Source organism: Natator depressus, chromosome 18 (genome assembly GCF_965152275.1).
Source record: "Natator depressus isolate rNatDep1 chromosome 18, rNatDep2.hap1, whole genome shotgun sequence".
NCBI lineage: Eukaryota > Metazoa > Chordata > Testudines > Cheloniidae > Natator > Natator depressus.
This window is the reverse complement of record NC_134251.1, coordinates 6,488,894-6,509,484: the sequence shown is the minus strand read 5'-3', so window position 1 is coordinate 6,509,484 and position 20,591 is coordinate 6,488,894. Positions and strand designations below refer to the sequence as shown.

General features: G+C 40.1%; 1 protein-coding gene across 5 annotated transcripts in view; it reads left to right on the top strand.

Moving 5' to 3' along the window:
• The window catches only part of FBXO42 (F-box protein 42), a 100,258-nt gene that overhangs the window by 22,174 nt on the left and 57,493 nt on the right, over positions 1-20,591 (top strand). For 3 of the 5 annotated variants that reach the window (XR_012642316.1, XM_074975323.1, XM_074975320.1), the window contains exon 2: positions 14,512-14,778. Coding sequence is in view for 3 of the 5 variants with exons in the window: in XM_074975323.1 (XP_074831424.1) it covers positions 14,529-14,778 (250 nt within the window). In the remaining 2 variants the exon portion in view is untranslated. Of the gene's footprint in view, positions 1-13,697; positions 13,752-14,511; positions 14,779-17,586; positions 17,743-20,591 lie in introns of those variants that run through there. The other 2 variants (XM_074975322.1, XM_074975324.1) reach the window with 2 other exon arrangements.

Genomic DNA, 20,591 nt, shown 5'->3' with positions numbered 1-20,591 from the left:
GACAACTTGCTTTTCGTTTCTCCACGCTGCTATTTGCAGCTATTTTTCTGGCCCGTGCCAAAGACTGAACTTGCTGACTGCGCTTGCTCCCTGTTTGGAAAGATTTGCTAGGATTATACTTCCTGAGTTTTTAGCCTATATAGAGAGGGCACCAGAACACCTGTTTAGGGGAAATGGAGTGCCTCACTGCAGCCTGATAGACGTTGTAGGCAGACATGAGATGGATAATGGAGTGGGGGAGAGCATCGTTGTTATACAGAGGACTAGAGTAGCTGGTTGTGGGTGCACAGGAAGTCAGATTGGGCATCAGGTGTGTTTCATATAACAACTGAAAGGAGGAGAGAAGGATAAAGTGACATACATACTGAAAGTGGACTAAGGGCTTGTCTACACCACGCAGTTTTAATGACCAAGGCTGTGTTGACACAGCCTTGTTGCTAAAAGTCAGTGTGTGTAAACGCTCTTCTTCGATACTTTCTCTGCACTTTAGCCAAAAAAATACTTCCAGCCCCACGAGCGGTGTTAGCTTTGTCGGCAGGAGAGTGCTCCTGCTGACAAAGCTGCTTTCACACTGCCACTTGCGTCAGCAAAAGGTTTGTCTTCGGGGGTGGGGGGGGGTGGGGTGGGGAGGCAGCTTTCTTAAGTCCCCATGAAAGACAAAAGTTTTGTCAACAACTTCGCAGTGTAGACAAGACATAAATAGTGAAATATATTACGTCACTTTTGGTTCATGAATTTTATCCCCTTTTGCAAGCCAGGAGAATTTTAAAATTATACATATGAAAATTGTGACTACGTTGGGTTAATTGCTGGAAACCTGGTAATCTGAAATGGATACTCTATAACCATGCCCAATGTAAAGAAAGATTCTCTGAATAGAACCTGTGCTGAAAATGTGTATGGCAGAGTTTAAGAACTAATTGCAATGTGGGTGGTATCCTTAAATAGAGAAGCAGATTTGTGTAGAACTTTATAAATGTGACACCAAGAGCTCTGTGCCCTCTGGCTAGGACGATAATGCAAGAAGCTGAGAGCAGGATAAACTACATCTCAGAGGTGCAGTGTCCCTAACTAGAGTGTCAGAAGTGCTCCGACTTTGCTACTCTCTCTGATAGGGTTTTGCTTCAAACAATGTTAGGGATCTTGATCACAAAACAGCAGTTTGGATAACTTAAACTAGCATGGAAGGAAAGGAGTACTTGTGGCACCTTAGAGACTAACCAATTTATTTGAGCATAAGCTTTCGTGAGCTACAGCTCGCTTCATCGGATGAAGTGATGCATCCGATGAAGCGAGCTGTAGCTCACGAAAGCTTATGCTCAAATAAATTGGTTAGTCTCTAAGGTGCCACAAGTACTCCTTTTCTTTTTGCGAATACAGACTAACACGGCTGTTACTCTGAAACCTAGCGTGGAAGGGTTTTAAATGGACCAGATATCTGATCTGTTACGACAAATATTGTGATAAAACATGAAGACTGGTATTACCTAAGGGATTATGGGCTCCAGGGCCTTTACACAAACTACTCCTAGGAGAAGTGGGAAACACACACCACTTTTAATCTGTTTCTGAAGCACCCTTCATGGTATCTAGGCACTGTATATAAATAATAGAAAACAGGGATCCCTCCAAACAGGACAGGCATTTCTCTGTTCTGCTCTCCCACTGGATCATTGATTGCTTTTTTAGAACAAAATGTTGCATGTTTTATATCTTTGTATTTTGGGGTAATGCTTTATGAAAGAGGTAAATTATGCAGCTTGATGGGAAGATGGCAAGGACTCTTCCTGATCCCCTTGGGCAGGTTATTCCGTAGTCTTGGTCTAACTACCGAGTCTCTTCCCCTTGCGTTTAGACTTGGGTTCCATTAGCCATGTTGCAGTGGGTCCTGGAAGGAGAAGTGAACCTTCATTTAGTATGGTCCTCTCAACAACTAAAAATGTTTTACCATACATCTACTAGCCAGAAATAGACATGAAGGACAAAGGTAGATATCTGAGAAACATGAATACCCTTGTGTACTCCATTACTGTTGATTTCTAGGTTTGCATTTGTTAAATTTTGGAGGCAGGTGTATGTTTTTATCTGTTCTTGTCTAAGTAGCATGCAGTTTGCTGATAGTAACAGCAGTTATGTCAAATCATTCTGGTTCCAGGCATTCTTTGTCATAACATTTGCTATATTAGGGAGTAAAGACGCTAGAAGATTTGAGAGCATCAGATGATATAACTGTAGCTTTTAGCAGTCTGTAAATTTGATTATATATTTTAAACTTTATTTCAAAGATTTTGACAGCCCATCTAATTTAGACTAGCTCTCCTAGAATTTTACATGGTTTTGCCTAATAAAAGCAGAGCAGTTCTGTTTAAAATGTACAATCCGTGCGTGTTCCTAAAAGTTATACAGAACTTTTCTTGTCTACTTCTATTCACCCGGCAAGTTCCATGGCTCTTTTGTTTGTTGATTCTGTTTCTATACCAGTTTGTTGGTAAAAATAAGCTGCTGTGTTTCAGGACTAACGGTGAAAATTACTCTTATTTGGTCACCTGGCAACACTCATCATACATGTGTAGGAGAATGTGCTGTGTGAAATTACTGACCTTTGAAAGATGACATGCATATATACAAATAATGTAAGACACGCACTGGTCACCTGCAAGGATTGTATTGGTTAATTGCATAATGGTCCAGCTATCCCATTTTTCACTTAATTGATCCCAGGAGAGAATTCTGTGGAGGTTGAATTCTTCCATGCTTTGTTTCAGCAACGGGGGTGTTTTTTTAAATGTTGATCTACTTGAGTACAGTCATTCGGAATTCAATAGGTTTCAGAGTAACAGCCGTGTTAGTCTGTATTTGCAAAAAGAAAAGGAGTACTTGTGGCACCTTAGAGACTAACCAATTTATTTGAGCATAAGCTTTCGTGAGCTACAGCTCACTTCATCGGATGCATACTGTGGAAAGTATAGAAGATCTTTTTATACATGCAAAGCATGAAAAAATGGGTGTTTACCACTACAAAAGGTTTTCTCCCCCCCCACCCCACTCTCCTGCTAGTAATAGCTTATCTAAAGTGATCACTCTCCTTACAATGTGTATGATGATCAAGTTGGGCCATTTCCAGCACAAATCCAGGTCCCCCCCAAAACCTACTCTCCTATTGGTAATAGCTTATCTAAAGTGATCACTCTCCTCCTTCCTGAGGAAACTACAATCCATTGGTGATCTTCCTGATAACACCATCTGGCCACTATGGATGTAGAAGCCCTCTACACCAACATTCCACACAAAGATGGACTACAAGCCGTCAAGAACACTATCCCCGATAATGTCACGGCTAACCTGGTGGCTGAACTTTGTGACTTTGTCCTTACCCATAACTGTTTTACATTTGGGGACAATGTATACCTTGAAATCAGCGGCACTGCTATGGGTACCCGCATGGCCCCACAGTATGCCAACATTTTTATGGCTGACTTAGAACAACGCTTCCTCAGCTCTTGTCCCCTAACGCCCCTACTCTACTTGCGCTATATTGATGACATCTTCATCATCTGGACCCATGGAAAAGAAGCCCTTGAGGAATTCCACCATGATTTCAACAATTTCCATCCCACCATCAACCTCAGCCTGGTCCAGTCCACACAAGAGATCCACTTCCTGGACACTACAGTGCTAATAAACGATGGTCACATAAACACCACCCTATACCGGAAACCTACTGACCACTATTCCTACCTACATGCCTCCAGCTTTCACCCTGACCACACCACACGATCCGTCGTCTACAGCCAAGCTCTGCGATACAACCGCATTTGCTCCAACCCCTCAGACAGAGACAAACAACTACAAGATCTCTATCAAGCATTCTTACAACTACAATACCCACCTGCGGAAGTGAAGAAACAGATTGATAGAGCCAGAAGAGTTCCCAGAAGTCACCTACTACAGGACGGGCCTAACAAAGAAAATAACAGAACGCCACTAGCCGTCACCTTCAGCCCCCAACTAAAACCCCTCCAACGCATTATTAAGGATCTACAACCTATCCTGAAGGATGACCCAACACTCTCACAAATCTTGGGAGACAGGCCAGTCCTTGCCTACAGACAGCCCCCCAACCTGAAGCGAATACTCACCAGCAACCACATACCACACAACAGAACCACTAACCCAGGAACCTATCCTTGCAACAAAGCCCGTTGCCAACTGTGCCCACATCTATTCAGGGGACACCATCACAGGGCCTAATAACATCAGCCACGCTATCAGAGGCTTGTTCACCTGCACATCCACCAATGTGATATATGCCATCAAGTGCCAGCAATGCCCCTCTGCCATGTACATTGGTCAAACTGGACAGTCCCTACGTAAAAGAATAAATGGACACACATCAGATGTCAAGAATTATAACATTCATAAACCAGTCGGAGAACACCTCAATCTCTCTGGTCACGCGATTACAGACATGAAAGTTGCGATATTACAACAAAAAAACTTCAAAACCAGACTCCAGCGAGAGACTGTTGAATTGGAATTCATTTGCAAACTGGACACTATTAAATTAGGCTTGAATAGAGACCGGGAGTGGCTAAGTCATTATGCAAGGTAACCTATTTCCCCTTGTTTTTTCCTACCCCCAACGTTCTTGTTAAAGCCTGGATTTGTGCTGGAATTGGCCCACCTTGATTATCATACACATTGTAAGGAGAGTGATCACTTTAGATAAGCTATTACTAGCAGGAGAGTGGGCTGGGGGGAGAGAAAACCTTTTGTAGTGGTAAACACCCATTTTTTCATGCTTTGTGTGTATAAAAAGATCTTCTATACTTTCCACAGTATGCATCCAATGAAGTGAGCTGTAGCTCACGAAAGCTTATGCTCAAATAAATTGGTTAGTCTCTAAGGTGCCACAAGTACTCCTTTTCCTTTTGCTGAATTCAATAGATGAAAAATACACTATTTCTGATTCCCATCCCCAGTCGTTTCTCTCATTCTCACGAAATGGCTGTACTTTCCCTCCTGTGAAATCCAGGAACATCAATATTAATCCAAAATTATCAGTCAGTATTATTGCAAGTCACTAACTCTAAATGACATTAATATTTTATATAGACAACAGACATCAAAATACTGTAACTTAGTTTTTAATGTAATCTAAATATATGTGAAAAGATCATAAAGGTTGCAAAGCTGAGCGGTCAGGTAACACCGAAATTGAAGTTGCCCATGCAGTCTTAATTTAGTCCTCTTGTGTGTACATTATGATTTCCACTTATGCTGATGTATTTGTGTCTTTAAGTAAAGACACCTTCCATACGCCTGTAATTCTCAATCTGGACTTGTTCTAAATAACAGGATTAATGTATTCCCCAGTTTCCAGCTGTAGGAAAGTTATCTTCCTATAAAAAAAACAAAAAACCAAAAAAAAAAAAACCCCCCCACTAAGTTACAATAACTTAAATTACAATTTCAGAGTAACAGCCGTGTTAGTCTGTATTCGCAAAAAGAAAACGAGTACTTGTGGCACCTTAGAGACTAACCAATTTATTTGAGCATAAGCTTTTGTGAGCTACAGCTCACTTCATCGGATGCATACTGTGGAAAGTTTAGAAGATCCTTTTTATACACACAAAGCATGAAAAAATACCTCCCCCCCCCACCCCACTCTCCTGCTGGTAATAGCTTATGTAAAGTGATCACTCGCCTTACAATGTGTATGATAATCAAGTTGGGCCATTTCCAGCACAAATCCAGGTTTTCTCAACCTCCCCTCCCCTCCCCCCCCACACAAACCCACTCTCCTGCTGGTAATAGCTTATCTAAAGTGACAAATTACAATGAAATGTTATCATACATGGTATGTAACTAACTTATTCAGGATCAGGTGAATACTCAAAGAACTTGGCTAAGGATGCCTGCTTACTGGTGGGGGAGCTCTCCTCTTCTGAATGCACTAAAAAGGATGACCAAATTTCAAAATAGCTATCCTCTTTTTGGCACTCTTCTTGTGTACGTAGTTGGTGTGAAAGCTTTTCTATTACAAGGACAGTCCATATTTTATAATACCACAGTCCATAGGAGGAGGAATCACATATTTCCAATAATGTGCAATACAAAGTCTAATTGCTTACTTAATACTCCAGTGAAGGATCTGCATTTTAAACAATGTGAGAAGGTTTATTTTATTATTTTATCCTTAACAAACTGGGGAATGCTAGCAATCCAGTATTTTGTCAGAAGATGTCTCTCTTTAATAATTTCCTCCAAAAACTGTCTTAACTCCTGGATGCAACCACCACATGTTCCTATATCCCCGCAAACCCTCCAGTGGAGAGCCTCCATAGTAGCAAAAATATTATGGCTCTTAACTGGAGTTCAACGCCATGTACACAGTAATTTATACATTTCCTTGAGCTACCCAAATTGAGGATGTATATCTCCTTTCCCATATAGAGACCCACTTTTCCATATAATTTGTCCAAATCCCTCTCATCTTTTCATCTGCTTTTCTTCTCAACATATTTTTCAATCAGAATTGTATATATTTTAGAAATTAAACCTTTTGTTCCAACTTGTTCCTGGGTCAACTCCTCAAATGTGGTTAAAGGTCTAGATAGAGCTGACTTGTAGCCAGAGTTCACAATAAAATGTTTGACTTGTAAATACTGAAAATACAAGATCTTTATATAGTTTATATTACATATCTCTTGGTATGATTTCAAATCAGGACCCACGAACAGCTGTCTGCATTGTGTAATCTCAGCTTTTACCTGCAACAAATAGGCACTTTAATAACCAGGAATTTATTTTTAGGCAATATCAGTGAAAGGGCCTTGATTGACAAGAATTAAAAAACAAAACAAAACAAAAACACTGTCCAAAGCTGCCAGGTGGGTGAGTGGGTGGTCTTTTTTATTTTTGATCTAAATTTCTTTTTAACCCAATAATTAAAAATAGTTATATTTAGGCTCCTGTCCTGTTTAAGTGGTCTGTCATTAACCCCGTTGATCACATTTTAATCGTGATGCATAATAAATCAAATTAGGGAAAGCTTACTTTTTAGGTTATACAGAACTTTCAGGTTCACCCTGTTTCTTTTATGTTTCAGTACAAATTTTAATAGCACATCCTGCCATGTTCTTAATGTCATGTCAGGGGTGCACTGAAACAAAAATAACTTTGAGAGGACACTCAACCTTAACCAAGGCTACTCTACCTAACCAAGAAATGTTATATTTGGTCAATTTCTCCAAGTCTTTTATTATTTATTCCACAGTGGAGGGTAATTTGCCTTTAAAATGTTTTCTCCACAGTGAGTATTTTAAAATATTTTAAAGATTCCTTTTCCCATTTAATTTCATGGAGCTGACCACAGTTTTTGATCTTTTTGGGAATATTAATTTCTAAAATTTCAGATTTATCATTTATTTTGAAACCTGATACCTGCCTAAATTTCAAAATCAATTGTTCTTATATTTTCAGGATCCAGAAGACTCAATTAAAAATTACAGAAGTCATCATCAGCATACAGAGCTATTTTGTGTTCTAATCCAGAAGGTGATTTGATACCCTTTATCAAGGGGCAGTTTTTCACATTTATTGCAAATGGCTCTATTGCCAAAACAAACGGGGACATAATGGGCAACCCTGTCCCTTACTGCTACATAAATTAAAAGAAGGGGATTAATGACCATTAACCACAGCAGAAACTCAGGGTTGAGTATAAAGAGCTGATATGTCCCTATAAAACTTATTTCCAAAACCAAACCAAATTCTGCCTGAGGTACTCCTATTCCAGTCACTCAAAGGCTTTCTCAGCATCCAAAGGAAGCAGCACTCAGGAAGATTACTAGAATTAACATTACAGATCAAATTCAGAGTTCATCTGCTATTACCAGATAAATGCCTGCTAGCAGCAAACTCAAATTGGTCAGGGTGAACACATTTGGACAATATGATAGCAAGCAAACTGAAAAAGTTCTTGGCATAAGTTTTAACATCCATGTTAATTAGGAATAGGTCTGTATGTTGCGCAGTTGGTAAGATCTCTTCCTTCAGGAGTGACCACAATTTTTGCCTCTTTCTAGGAATCTGGAATCTTGTTTCCTTGCAATACACCACTGAACAATTCAGTTATAACAGGGACCAGCACTTGCTTTAGCGCTCTGTAATACTCCCCAGAAAACCCATCAGGACCTGGCGCTTTATTGGATTTTAAATTCTCAATTACAACTTCAACTTCCTTTGCAGTAATTTACCTATCAAGACCTTCCTCTGACAGCTAAAGTAGTTTCACTCTTCTCAAATGTCTATAAGTTTAGGCTTTGGATGTTCTGAAGGGTACAAAGATTGGAAAACGTTTTAGTGATCTGTTTAATGCCTTTTTATTTCTAACCAGGATGGATGGCTGATTATTTGTTAATTTTTCTGGCTAAAAACATATCTTTATTGTCCTTTTTCATAATTTGATATCTGTTTGCTTAGTCTTACATGTTTGTAACAGGTGAATCTTCCCTCCTATCATATTTTTTTCTATACACTCCTTTAGTACCTGTAGATTCATGTCTACCTTCCAAAATAGAAAGTTCTTTAACCAAACTCTTTCAAGAGCTCTCATCCTTTTGAGATATAATGCTTCAATTATAAGGATCCTCCTCATTACTGCCTTTTCAGCACCCCAGAGAACATTTTTGATCTCTTCCATATAATTTTGTTCTATATATCTGAAAAATTTCCTTCAGCTTTTGAATTCTGAGGGAGTCCTATCACAAAGCTATATTCAACCACCAGGCCCTTTGTTTTTTCACTGTCTCAGGCCATATCTACACTACAAAATTAAGTCGACCTAACTTCCATCGGCATACAGCCACTTACATGTGTCTACACTTTGCTGCTTGCGTCAGAGGTGCGCGTACTCACCAGGAGTGCTTGTATCAATTGTACTGTCAGTGTGGGGGCATTGTGGGACAGCCCCTGAAAGCCAGTAATCATCAACATAAGCAACAGCGTCTACACTGACACACTGTAGACCGAACTACATCAACCTTGACTTTATCCTGCTCGTGGAGATGGAGTTATACCAAGTCAGCCTAGCAGGGCAGTTATATCAGTGGGAGCAAAATTTTAGTGTAGACACATCCACAATTAGGTCAACGTAAGCTGCCTTACATTGATTTAACTGTGTAGTGTAGAGCAGGTCTCAGTCTTTTAATCTAATATATTATGCAGGGACTTGTCAGACCAAGTAGTAACTTCCAGATCAGCTTTTTTGACCAAATTAGCCAAGGTCCTAGAAACAAAAATTACATCCATTCTGGAATAAGATCCATGAGTAGAAGAATGTGTAGACCCTGACATCTGGATTCATTTACCGCCAGATGCCCATGAGATCCTCTTTTTGTTTGTGATGCAACAAATTTGCTCTTCCTCCTCCTGATCACCTGCTGTGTCCATTTGATTGATCCAGAGTGGGGTTAAGCATCTCATTAAAATCTCCCCTAGAATAATGTCCCTTTCCCTAAAACTTCTTAAAACCCTTAAAAAAAACAAAAACCAAAAAACCCCAAAACAAAGCTCTCCCTGATTGAGAATATACACATTGGCTAATGTGAGAAGTTTACCTTTCAAGGACCCCTTAATTAAAGTATATCTGCCCTCTGTCTCTGAGTTGTGCAGAAACAACAAAAGGGAAGTGTTAAGCGAAGAGTATTGCCACCTCTCTTCTGTTAGATTGCCCTGGAGAGAGAGACAATGTCTGTGTCGAAGAAGTATTTAGGTATTATCATTTTTCTTCAAGTGTGTTTCCTGAAGATACTGGGGAAATCCTTTTTCAGTGAGCAGAATACCCTTTTCCTTTTTGTTGGATTGTTCACCCCTTTAACAGTAACAGTCATGACATTAATAAACTCACCCATGAATTCAAGTCTGTTCTTGTCTATTATATTACCATTGGTTAAAAGCAGTGAGCCCTCTTAGCCAGGTCTCCATTACATTTGTGCCTCTTTAAACATGACAGTTTAGATAGTTCCTATCATATAGCAATTTTAAAACTCCAACAAATATTGCTTTTCCTTTTTTAAGCATCTATATTGCTGTACCTGATCCGGAGTCTGATTTACTGTTAAATTTTTTAATTGAGCCAACATTTTTATTAATCTTTCTATTAAAACATAACATTTAACACCTGCTTGTTCTCTTATCCTGTTTCCGTATCTGTGCATTTCCCATTGTTGCCTGGTCCTCTCTGGTAGTGGGTGTCTGGGTTATACTTCCTTTATAGGCATTTTAGTTCCCTGCTGGAGGGGGGTTTCTCTTGAGAACTAATCTATATGTAATCTTATCAAACATCTTTATAATAGTGCGGCTTATGAGATTATTTATACCATCGCTGAGTTCACTTATTCTTAACATTTTCCACCACAGATGACCCTTCTCCAATTAACATAAAAGTTGGAATGTTTGTGATAATTCTGACTTCAAACTTTCTTCAGTAGGGGAGATCTGGGTCTCTTGATAATTTGTTGTTAACTTTGTTTATAATATAAATCACATTAAATTAACTAAATATTTTATATCTCTTAAGTATATATTACCCACAGAGTTAAATATCCTGTCAGCTAAAGTTTTTTAATCCTTAAACTCATTGTTTAGAAAACTCTTTACCTGTTGATTTTACCTAGATTTTACCTGCTACTCTTCCAGCCAGTGATCTCTCCGCTTCCATATTACATGCTCTATTAATCAGATATTAGATCAAGAGTCTTTATTTGAGAAGAGTGACTGTTCTGGCAACTGGAAAATGTTTCCTTAGCCCTCAACAGAACAAATAGTTGTTCAAAGTTTCTCTTCTCATTGGGTGCCTTTGTTAAATGCTATTCTAGGTTGTTAGCTTCTTGAGCTAGTCAAGACCACTTGACTTTGGAGTTTTTCTCCTTCATTGGTGGAGTAGGAGGCTTGGAGAGGCTTGTTAGCAGCCAGCTACCAAGTGGGATGCTCCCAAGTCCATCTCATGTTGTAAATTGGACTCTTTCATGCTCTAGTCATATTATTGGCAGACTACTCCCTCGAGTGGCTACATAAAGATAATAAGAAAAGGAGTACTTGTGGCACCTTAGAGACTCTCAAATTTATTTGAGATAATAGTCTCCTAACTTACTGCTTGCTATGTTAAGGTCTGATGTAAAGGTCAGGTCTGGGGAGAAAATGAACTGCTAGTTTCCCTTCAGATTCTCTTCCCATTCCCAGGGTGCATCGTCCCACCCCAATCGTATTTGAATCTGTGCAAGATGGTAGCAGTGTTCTGAATGACTGTATAGTTCCTGGCTCTAGGAGCCTTCAGATGTTCCTTGATAATCCAGCAAAGTTGTCTTAGGTTGATCAATTTGTTGGAAGAGATGAAAAAGATTGATGCACTTTGTATCACTTGCAAGTCAATGTTTATAATTTAGCATATTGTTTAAAATATATCTATACATAAAGGGAAATTTGTTACTTAAATAAAAAACCCCTCCCCTGGGAGCATGGAGAGATATTGCTCTTCATTATGGTATGATTGGAATGAACATTAAAAGCTGGTTTGAACTAGCAATGAGCATGTAATTATGGAGCAGCTGCAGCACCACCCATCCCACTGATGCCTTAGCCTGGCAGCTGTGTGTGTGTAAACTCAAATTACCACAACTCTTCCACTAAAATGGGATTAGTCATTCTCCTGGGAAATGGGGTTTGATGTTTTTAAAATGACTAGGATGGTCTTAATGAAGACAGAAGCCTGTGTACCACATTGGTTGGCAGATTGCCTGCAGCGATTGGTTTAAGGCTTCGAGCACTGCCTAGTCTAGCATTATTGTCACTGTATTATCCTATTACTTTTAGTCATATCTAAATAGCTGGAGATACTGACAAAGAGGTCTGAAGGGCCATAAACCCCTACTTTGCCTGCTGTTTTCTTCTCCATACCTGCTGTGGATAGACAGCTGGACACAGGTGGTATTGAAATAACCTTTTAGTTGTTTCTTATTTGTTTAAACTCTAGCGACTTGTAAGCCATCTAAGTAAATTATCAAGTCAGTACTTTTCTATCTGAAACTCTGCAGTAAATGTAACAAGTAGATTAAGTGATGACTCGCCTCGTATTCTACAAACTGGAGCTCTATTTTTGTCAAATATGAGACTCCATTGTTCTAGCATACGCAAGAGAAAATTGTTCGTGTGGCTAAGATAAAAGTGGGAGGCTGTTGGTGTCATGGGACACCGCCAGTACCAGGTCGAGTAACTGAGAATGCCGACCAGGGAAATAACCCATTTCCTTCCCTGACAAAACGAGGGATGCACCCCACCCATGTACTTATTTTCTACACCAGTACTGACTTGTACCCTTAATACATTCCATGGGTGGCATACCTGAGCCCCCTTATCCACTGACGCTTTAAAAACTCCCACACCCCAATCTGGATCTGTGCTGGTTATGTGATATGTATGTACCTCGGGAACCTTGTAACCGATACTTGCAATCCCCCATAACCCAAGCCCAACCCCAGGTGTACAGTACCTTCCCTCTTAACTTGTGTAAATTTGATTTTAAACATTAACTTTAATATTTTTAAAGCTAACACAGATTTCTGAAACATTTTATTAGCTTATCCTGCAGTAGAATTAACATTAATTTGAATATAGCTCTAACTGTATCAGGAGCAAACTCCTCCTACTTCTAAGCATATTTTAAAGTCAATCTTTATTTACACAACTGATCTCTAAATGAAGCTTTTGAATTGTATTTGATGGGAGTTAGGAACTGTACAAATAATGATGGACAATAATGGAAATAGTGACAGGCTGAAAGACCTTCACTAATAGAAAGTTTTTTCTTTTAATTTCTGGCACTATTTGGGCAAGTTGAGTGGTATCTTCTGTCATGAAAATCAAATGGTTTACAAGGACACAATGTGCGAGTGTGTCGATTATATAGGTACAGGGGACTATTTCGTTAAAAAGTTTGGAGTTTTGGCTCCGAATTTAGGTTCTATTTCTTGTTTTTATTTAATAAAAAGCTTTCAAACTTTTATAAATAGAAATAATGTATTTGTTTGGGTTTAATTATTTCCCAGTTTGAAACGCAAACATTAGAGCGCAGGGATAAGAAAAGTGTCTCCAACTATTACTGTTTTTATTGTTCAAACTGAGTGAAGTGAAGAAAATGAGTAGGTGACAGTAAACTGTCTTTTTGTGCTTTCAACTTCACTAATCTGTGGTGGCACAGGTAACCATTTGTCATTTTAACAATTATTTTTAAGCAGCCATGACCTCTGAATACTTTAGATTGACTAAAAGAAAAGGAGTACTTGTGGCACCTTAGAGACTAACCAATTTATTTGAGCATAAGCTTTCATGAGCTACAGCTCACTTCATCGGATGCTCAAATAAATTGGTTAGTCTCTAAGGTGCCACAAGTACTCCTTTTCTTTTTGCGAATACAGACTAACACGGCTGTTACTCTGAAACCTTTGGATTGACTGTCTCTCATTGACATGCACAGCTTATTAAACCCTTCCCTTGGCCATAAACACAAGCAATGGAGTTTGAGGCAATTGCTTGAAGTCTAGCTTAGCTTCATGATCTAGTCTCCTCCTTTGCTTTCAGCAGCAGGGCAACTCCCAGTTCAAGTTTTAATTTCCCCTTTTTCTCATCCTAGACCCCTGTCCCACAGGGGGGCCTAGAGGAGAAGACCCTGCCATTGTTGGGGCCCTGTGGTGAGTTCCTTGCTTGGCGAATTGCAAACTCGTTCTTGATTACATTAACAGATGATATGGGACTGAATTTCTTCATTGTGGTAACCTCTAGATCTATACCTGGAAAGAACCATTAAAATGAACGTGCAACATCTTGTCAGCCTTAAAAGCTTAACTTTTAGTAGCAGCAAATTTCATTTAAAGGCTTTTAAACATTAATGAGCCTCTATAGTCTGAAATCACCAATTTTCTGTTTTTCCCTTTATCAATAAAACTTAAGCCTGGGGTCACAACCCCAGATAAGATGGAACACTGTCACTACAAGTGGCATATGATGAGATCCACATTAGAAATTGATCCCACGATCATGGTAATAGACTGTAATGTTGTGCCTAAATTAAATACACTTAAAATTACCCATAAGAAGAAACTCTGAAACAGTTTTTCACCCTGGTTTTATTAAAATCCCCGTTCCCCCTTAAACGATCATTCTGTAGCTGGTGACCACTGGTGGTGGAGGTGGCGGTGGCTTCCAGCGTAAGGCTGGTTCCACTGATTACTTTGTGCATCTTGCTCACTTAAAGTAGGTCGTTTGTGCCATTGTCATGCATTATCACTGCCACACTTAGCAAGAGGACTGAAATATCAAAATATTTTGCCTCGCAGTTTATTGAAGCAGAACTTGGTGTAGATCTGATGTCTAAATCCAATGTGTGAGGCTTTTCTAAGCACACTATTTCTATATAACTTTAATGTGTTTTTTTTTTTTTCCTTCTTGAAGCTGTGGAGTGGAATGCCATGGCCAGTTCCTCGGACAGTGAAGATGACAGTTTCATGGCTGTGGACCCAGAAGAAGCAGTGGTGGAAGGGACAATGGAGCAAGACGATGAGCTGCGTGCTGAGCTGGAGGTTGAGGAGACCAGGCATAACCGATCGATGTTGGAGCTGCCAGAAGAGGTTTTAGAATATATCCTGTCCTTCCTTTCACCATACCAGGAGCACAAAACCGCTGCTCTTGTCTGCAAACAGTGGTATCGCCTCATCAAAGGTACAAACAGCAGCAGTGAGATCTTTTATCCTTTCATTTGAGGAAAGATCTATTAGTTTTCCTATCCAGTCTTTTTGCCTTGTTTTTAAAATTCATCTCACTGTTGCTTGCCATTCCCTCCACACGTTAATCTGGATGCTGCAGCGTCTTGTTGTGCTTACAGAATTAATGCCAGAAGAATAACTAAAGCTGTTTGCTTCATTCTGTGCAGATAGGGCTCGCAGGAAAGCACCACATAGTGAGGTCTCATCTACTAAAAAAACGTGGGGTGTTTGCTTATTGGCCCCACACCAATGTGACAGACTCTGTCAAGATAAAACTAGTCAGCTGACTACTTCTGTAGTACTCCCAGGTATTGGTGTATGCATTGTTGCCCACCTTGCATTCAGATCCCTCTCTTCCATTCACTGTAGCACTTTATTCGTTCCTGGACTCCCTGTCTAATGTGGCTGTACATATTGCAGAATCTCAGCCTTTGCGTGAAGAGAATTAAGTCGCTGGCTTTTGTGGTTTTGAAGATAAACTTCATAATATGAACTGCATGTAAACTGATGTTGTATATCTGCCTGTGTTTGCAGATAGCCTGGAACATTAGCCCTATGGTATGAGCTACTCCTGTTTACCTCAATGTAATACTAGTTTCAAAGCATAATAGGGATGTTTTAAATATCATCAGCATTCTTTCAGTGGTGCTCATTGTAGAAGAATCATAGAATAGAATCTCAGGGTTGGAAGGGACCTCAGGAGGTCATCTAGTCCCACCCCCTGCTCAAAGCAGGGCCAATCCCCAATTTTTGCCCCAGATCCCTAGATGGCCCCCTCAAGGATTGAACTCTCAACCCTGGGTTTAGCAGGCCAATGCTCAAACCACTGAGCTATCCCTTCCCCCAAAGAAGCATTCATCAAAGGTGCTTTATCATTCTTGGATGTACAGGCAGATACTGGACAAGTCCCCTGCTCTGCCACATGCTTCCTGTGTGACCTTATTATGCAAGGCATTTAGTCTCTCGGGGCCTTAGCTCCCACTCTGTAAAATGTGGATAACAGCACTGCCCTGGCTGACAAGGGTGTTGGGAGGAGAAATACTCTAAAGATTGAGGCATTCAGATGCTGCAGCAATAGGTGCCCTATAAAGTACAATGAATTAGGTAGACCCTCACCCAAATTTAAATTCACCTCTGTCTGCCCAGAATGAAGGAGAGCGGATGCTTTCCTTCCCCAGCGGTAAATGCCTCAACCAATGTCTTGTTTCCAAGAAACAAAATGCTCCCATGTCCCCAACCACTACCTGTATTCCCTGTCACAAGATGCTCAGATATTAGAATGATGAGGGCTGGCCAGGAGTGGATAAAAATCAATTAGTTTAAAAAAAATGGTTTTTTATTTAAATACAGGTTTATTATTAAAAATGAACTTATTTAAAATTAAATTTGAAATTTACAACCTAAATTAAGGCTTAATCTGACTGTAATCTGATTAAAAAGTAATTTTAAATAAAAAAGTAGTACATCTTTGCTGTGCAAGTTTTAAAGTCAGACCCCTGAACTGGTGGAAGTCACTGACTAAGCACCTGGAACCAGAGCTTGTCAAAGTGCTAAAACCGCTTTTGATGACAGTAGCCTCTTCTGCTGGTGCAGAGAGAATATTTTCTTCATTTAGTTTATTCAGCCAGTTCAGCTCAACGAGCAGTTGGTTCAAAGTAAAACTAGCTGGGAGCTGTGAAAGCAGGAAAACTACATGTGAGGTTGAGATCCGTTAGTTCTAAAATCCCAAAGGACATGGTGACCAGAAACAATCAGTCCGGTTCACGAACTACAGATAATACTTTCTTTTGTTTAATAAATTAGTTTTAAATTCAAAACATGTTCTAATAAACTTTTTTCTTATGTATCCAGCACATTTGAGGTAGTTTTGTTTAATTAAAAAAAAACCCCAAACCCTAAATGCTGTTTTTGTGCATTTTTAATTCTCAAATTTTCATCCAAATGGAGCCTGACACAAATAAAAATATTCATCTAGTAATAAGTAATGTAGCATTCACTTCAATTTCTAATTCAATTCATTTTCTAATATAATAAACTAAGACTGAGTAAATGTAGGTTAAGCTACAAATTACTTTAATAAATGCACATAGATATCTGGTTAGTGAAAAGAAGCACCAAATTTAGTGCAAAGACTATAGTTGAAAATCAGTATGTTTTAATGGTTACCAACTAATGAGAATCAGCCTTTCTTTAAGAAAATAACTAAAAAGTACAAGTACAAAACAAGATGAAAATGAATGATTTCAATCAAGGTTTCCTGCTTGATATTTAAATTGCCTTGATTTGCCCCAGGCTGGACTGGATAAATGCACAGAATCCTACAATGCCGTTGTTTTCAAAACAAAAATGTGCAGCACAGTAAGTTGAGGGCAGTGCAAGATAAATGGGAATTAATATCAAGCAGTAAATACTGTATTGATGGTATTAGATTTGATTAGGGCTGAATTATAAAAGGCAAACTTGTCTTATAGGACACGGGGTATTTTTACTTTCATTAGAGACTAACCAATTTATTTGAGCATGAGCTTTCGTGAAGTGAGCTGTAGCTCACGAAAGCTCATGCTCAAATAAATTGGTTAGTCTCTAAGGTGCCACAAGTACTCCTTTTCTTTTTGCGAATACAGACTAACACGGCTGTTACTCTGAAACCTTTACTTTCATTGCATTTTTTCCCTGGTCACACTTGTGGGCTGTGTCTTAGGCCTGCAGTTGCCATCAGTGTCCATTTGTTAAATGACCTGTGCTGTATTCTCTGAGCAGGGAGTTCTGCACCTTCTCCCACATTATCTGGCAGTTTGAGAATGTCGCCTGCTTGGTCTCCTGGAGGTGACGGCCATTGAAATGCAGAGGTTTTCTCTCTCTCTCTGCCTGGAAGCTGTGTGTCACCACCTGGTATTTCTGGAAAATATCTAACTTGCAGGTAAAGCACAAATCCCCATCTCAGTTTAAAAGATTTTGAGTGGATGGGGAGGACACATTGCTGCGATTCTCCCTCAGCTTACTTCTACCCCCTTTAAAACAACCACAACAAAAATAACTGCGCTGGTCATCCCGATACTCATTAGCTTGTTTTATTGCTGTCCCAAACTCTTCATCTGTGTCTTTTTTTTTTTTTTTAATTTATTTTTTTAGGCTGTCTACACTGCCGCTTTCAGCGCTAACACTTTAGTCGTTCAGGGGTGTGAAAAAACACCCCCCACGAGCGACAAAAGTTTTAGTGCTGAAAAGCGTTAGTATAGACAGCGCTTTTCGCTGAGACACATGCTCCCGGTGTTAAAGCTGCCACCCCTCGCTTGGGGTGGTTATTTTTTATCGTCCGGAGAGCTCTCCCCCGGTGATGAAGCGTGACTACACTGCCCACGTCACAGTGCTACCAAGGCAGTGTGCTGTAACATGGGCAGTGTAGACATACCATAAGATTAAGCCCTTTGGGGCAGGGGTTTTTGGTCTCCGGAGCTCTGTGTGCTGGCTGCTGTAGTATGCAGATTGGAGTTTAATAACAATGTGCAAAACTTATTGCTGGCTCTTTGCTGGCGGGAAAAATGAAGCAGGTAGGTGTTGAGACAGAAATACCTGAGTGTCTAGTCTTGGCTCTGTGGGGAGCCTGGAAGTCACTTTGTGCAGTCTTCTTTTGTAAAATGGGATTGGTACTTGTCTACCTCATTGGAAGGTCGAGAATGGATGTTTGCTGAGTTCTTTGAACATGTAAATGTCTATATCACGTCTAGGTATTCTCTCCCCTGCTCTGAGTTTGACAGGTCATAGTTCAGATGGAGCACTTCTGAAATCGAGCAATGCAAAATTCTTTCAGCTCATCAAGTTATGGGAGGTAACAAACACTTCTCCAGCACTCCTAAAGCAGCACAGCGTTCAGCCCCTCATCTGAAACTCACCCTCTGCTGCTATGTGATGTGCAGTCACCTGCTTGCTTGTTCTTGCAGTTACCATGGCTTAAAGGTATAAAGGAGAAGACTGGAATGAAGTAGAAATGAGTGATTCACCCGAAAAAAGAATGTGGGAGAGGCGCACTGTGTACAGCAGGGATGAGTGGCTTTAGGCAGCATACATTTGCGTGACTAGTTAGTCTTTAATGCTGGGAGTGTGGTGGGGGGAGTTGTTGTTTAGCAGGTATGTCATTTTAGCAGCTACTATTGACTATGGCAAATGTAGTTGCTCACCTGTACCCTACAGTCCAGAGAGGGTCACTTGAGGTAAATGCTGTTTGTTTCCTAATGCTTTAATTTTTCCTGTTTGTCAGGATATCTCTGCTTTGAAATCATATAATTAAGGTTACATTTCCAATGTGGCCTCCTGGGGACCAACTGCCCGGGGACCAACTGCCCAGGGATCTAGTGCTTTAGTTTGAAATTTTCCTGCCACAAATCATGAAGTATGATACTTAGGATTTTTTTTGGGGGGGGGTGGGTTTCCCAGCACAGGGCTTTCAGTAAGAATTTTTGGGAAAATCTCTTGTCAAGTTCTAGCATCTCCACTGTCATAGATTTCAAGGCTGGAAGGGACCATTGTCTAGTCTGACCTCCAAAAATGTCTAGAGCAGATCTTTTAGAAGAATATCCAGGCTTGATTTAAAAAATTCTGTGATGGAGAATCCACTACAACCCTTGGTAAATTGTTCCAGTGGTTGGTTACCCTCACTGTTAAAAAAAAATTATACCTTATTTCCAGTCTGAATTTGTCTAACTTCAATTTCCAGCCATTGGATTGTGTTATATATTTTTCTGCTGAAGAGCCCATCATTAAATATTGTTTCCCCCATTTAGGGGATAGTAAATTGTAAGTAAGTCACCTCTTAACCTTCTCTTCAAGATAGATTAAGCTCCTTGAGTCTATCTATCACTAGAGGGCATGTTTTCCTATCCTTTAATCATTCTTGTGGCTCTTCTCTGAATTCTCCAATTTATCAATATCCTTCTGGACACCAGAGCAGGACTCAGTGTTCCAGCAATGGTTGCACAAGTGTCAAATACAGAGGTTAAAATAACCTCTCTCCCCCTACTCAAAATTCCCCTGTTTATGCATCCAAGGATCTCATTAGCCCTTTTGACCACAGTATTGCACTGGGAGCTGATGGTCAGCTGATTATCCACCATGTCCATCAAATCTTTTTCAGACTCACTGCTTCCCAGAATAGAGTCCCCCATCCTGTAAATATGGCCTACATTCTTTGTTCCTAGATGTATACATTTACTTTTAGCTGTGTTAATACTTAAATGGTTTGCTTATGATCCAGATCACATTGTATCAGTGACCTGTCCTCTTCATTATTTATCATTTTCCCCCAATTTTTGTCATCCTCAAACTGTATCAGCAATTTTGTTTCTTCTTCGAGTGATTGCTCATGTGTATTCCACAGTAGGTGTGCATGCTTGCCATGTGTACTGGTGCCGGAAGTTTTTTCCCCTAGCAGTACCCGTAGGGGGGAGTGCCCCAGCGACCCCTGGAGTGGCGCCTCCATGGCGTGGTATAAGGGGATCTGCGCCTCCCCCCCCCTCGTTCCTTCTTGCCGCCAGTGAAGGTGCATCGGAACTACTCTGCTGCAGCTTTGCTGTAGCTCGGCCCCAGAACTGCTTGTTCGTTCAGTGTTAGTACCTGTAGTTAGTTAGCTGCTCAGTTAGTTAGAGCGTCCGGGCCGGGGCATGCCCCGTGCCCTGGATTTTAAGTCATGTGACACTTGTAGGCGATCTATGCCAAGGAGTGACTCACACGCAGACTGTTTATGCTTTTTGGGAGAAATCCATATCAGCGATC